Source organism: Antrostomus carolinensis, unplaced genomic scaffold (genome assembly GCF_000700745.2).
Source record: "Antrostomus carolinensis isolate BGI_N321 unplaced genomic scaffold, ASM70074v2 scaffold15830, whole genome shotgun sequence".
NCBI lineage: Eukaryota > Metazoa > Chordata > Aves > Caprimulgiformes > Caprimulgidae > Antrostomus > Antrostomus carolinensis.
In genome coordinates, this window is record NW_010287849.1 from 3,763 (window position 1) to 5,711 (window position 1,949).

General features: G+C 59.6%; 1 protein-coding gene across 1 annotated transcript in view; it reads left to right on the forward strand.

Moving 5' to 3' along the window:
• Nucleotides 1–1,945, forward strand: part of LOC104522271 (FYVE, RhoGEF and PH domain-containing protein 2-like) — a gene marked incomplete at both ends in the record, with an annotated part of 3,799 nt that extends 1,854 nt beyond the window's left edge. The window contains 8 exon segments of the mRNA XM_029084133.1: nt 2–26; nt 29–147; nt 536–628; nt 954–1,033; nt 1,112–1,142; nt 1,222–1,314; nt 1,506–1,631; nt 1,829–1,945. Of these exon segments, the coding sequence (XP_028939966.1) occupies nt 2–26; nt 29–147; nt 536–628; nt 954–1,033; nt 1,112–1,142; nt 1,222–1,314; nt 1,506–1,631; nt 1,829–1,945 (684 nt within the window).
• Between the last annotated feature and the right edge of the window lie 4 nt (nt 1,946–1,949).

Consider the following 1,949-nt stretch of genomic DNA (forward strand, 5'->3'; position numbering starts at 1 on the left):
GGAACGGCTGCAGACCCTCTGGGCGGTCACCAGCGGCTGGGCCTCGAGGACGACATTGTGGATCCCTCCAACGAGCTGATCAAGGAGGGACCCATCCAAAAAATCTCCACCCGCAACAACAGCACCTCGGAGAAGTACCTGTTCCTGGTGGGAACTGGGATGCCTGAGGGGAAGGGGCAGGGAGCAGATAGGATGGGAATGGGGAGAGGGTCAGCTCAGCCCGGCCGGGGTGTTGCTGGATCATCTCTACATAGAGGGGATGAACTCAGAGCTGAGGGGTTTCACTCCTGGCAGTGCAGGATGTGGTTGGGAAACTGCTGATCCCCCGGGCACGGCAGCCCTTGGGGGATGTCACAGTCCCAGAGCACTTTGCTTTTGCCTGGTAAGAGAGGGCTGGGGCAGAAGCAATCACTTCTTAGGTTGGATTCTTCCCAAGGATCAGCTCAGCCCCAGGGGGAAGGTGAAGGACCCAGCTCTGAACAGGCAGGTGCTGGGCTCTAACCAACTTCTCCTCCTCCTCCTCCTCCCTGCCCAGTTCAACAACATGTTGCTGTACTGCGTGCCCAGGGTCATCCAGGTGGGCGCTGAGTTCCAGGTCCATCTCTGCATCGATGTGGACAGCATGAAGGTCAGACACGCACCTTGTCTTTGTGCTTCCACCCAACCCTGGCTCCTCCAAAATGCACCCTGCTCTGGGGTGTAATGTGGCTGCTGCTCCACGCTGCCTCGGAAAGGAGGGAGGAGCTGGAGCCAGGAGTGGCTTTGTGGGTGAGGAGGTCTGGTTGATACACTCTGATCCTGTGAAATAGCAGTGAAATCATGTGCACGTAGGATTTGAGGGACCAAAGGGCTCATGGCTGAGGGAAGTCCCTGTCCCCTGCATCACAGAGGAAGGTCCCTGTGTGCTGGAGGTGGGTTCAGCTGCTCCACATCCTTTCTTTGGTCTCTCTCAGGTGTGGGAGCTGAATGACACGCAGTTCCCTCACACCTTCCTGGTCTCAGGAAAGCAGCGGACGCTGGAGCTGCGAGCCAGGTAAGGGGAAGGGTGACGGTCCTGCAGCCCCTCAAGGAGAAGGGACAATGGCTTATCCATCTCCCTTTTTGTACCCAGGTCTGGGGAGGAGATGAACACCTGGATCAAGGTACCACTGAGCACTGGGAGAAGTGGCACATCTCACTCACCCCAGCTGGGTGCCGTGCCAGCCCTGCCTTCCCTTCTAGGCCTTCCAAGATGCTGTTGACAGGAGGGAGAAGAGGAGTGAGACCTTTAAGACAGCAGTACATGGGCTGGAGATGGACACCCCTGTGCTGAAGGTAACCCCCCTGTCCTCCCCATGCCTTGCCTGCCTCCAGCACCCCCCAGCACAGCAGCTCAGGAGAGTCACCTTGCTGTGCCTCAGTTTCCCTAGCTAAACAGAGCTGAGGGAGAAGGGGTGAGAGTAGAGGGGCTGGGACCACCCAGATCACAGCTAGCCAGCCCCAGCCATGCCATCTTCCACCCTCAGACAGAGGAGCTGGGCCGCCGAGCCCCGCAGTGGGTGCGGGACAACCTGGTGACCATGTGCATGTGCTGCAAGGAGCCCTTCACCGCCATCACGCACCGGAGACACCATCGTCGGGCTTGTGGCTGCGTGAGTCACCCCGTCCCCCCTGTCTTCTCTGTCCTGGCCTGCTCAGGTGGCTGCTGGGGCAGGAGCGCACCTCTCCTACACCTTGTACCCCTTTCCTCCTTGCTCAGAGCTGCTGCCCCTCATTTCCTCATGGAGCTGACCCTGGGATCTCCCAGCCCTGCCCCAGTCTCACCAGTGTCCCTGGCTGGTGGTTGTAGGTGGTGTGTGCTCGCTGCTCTGACTACAGGGCTGAGCTGCAGTACGATGGGAACCGCCTGAACCGCGTGTGCCAGGAGTGTTACAGCTTCCTGACGGGCCATGTGGTGCTGGAAGACCGGG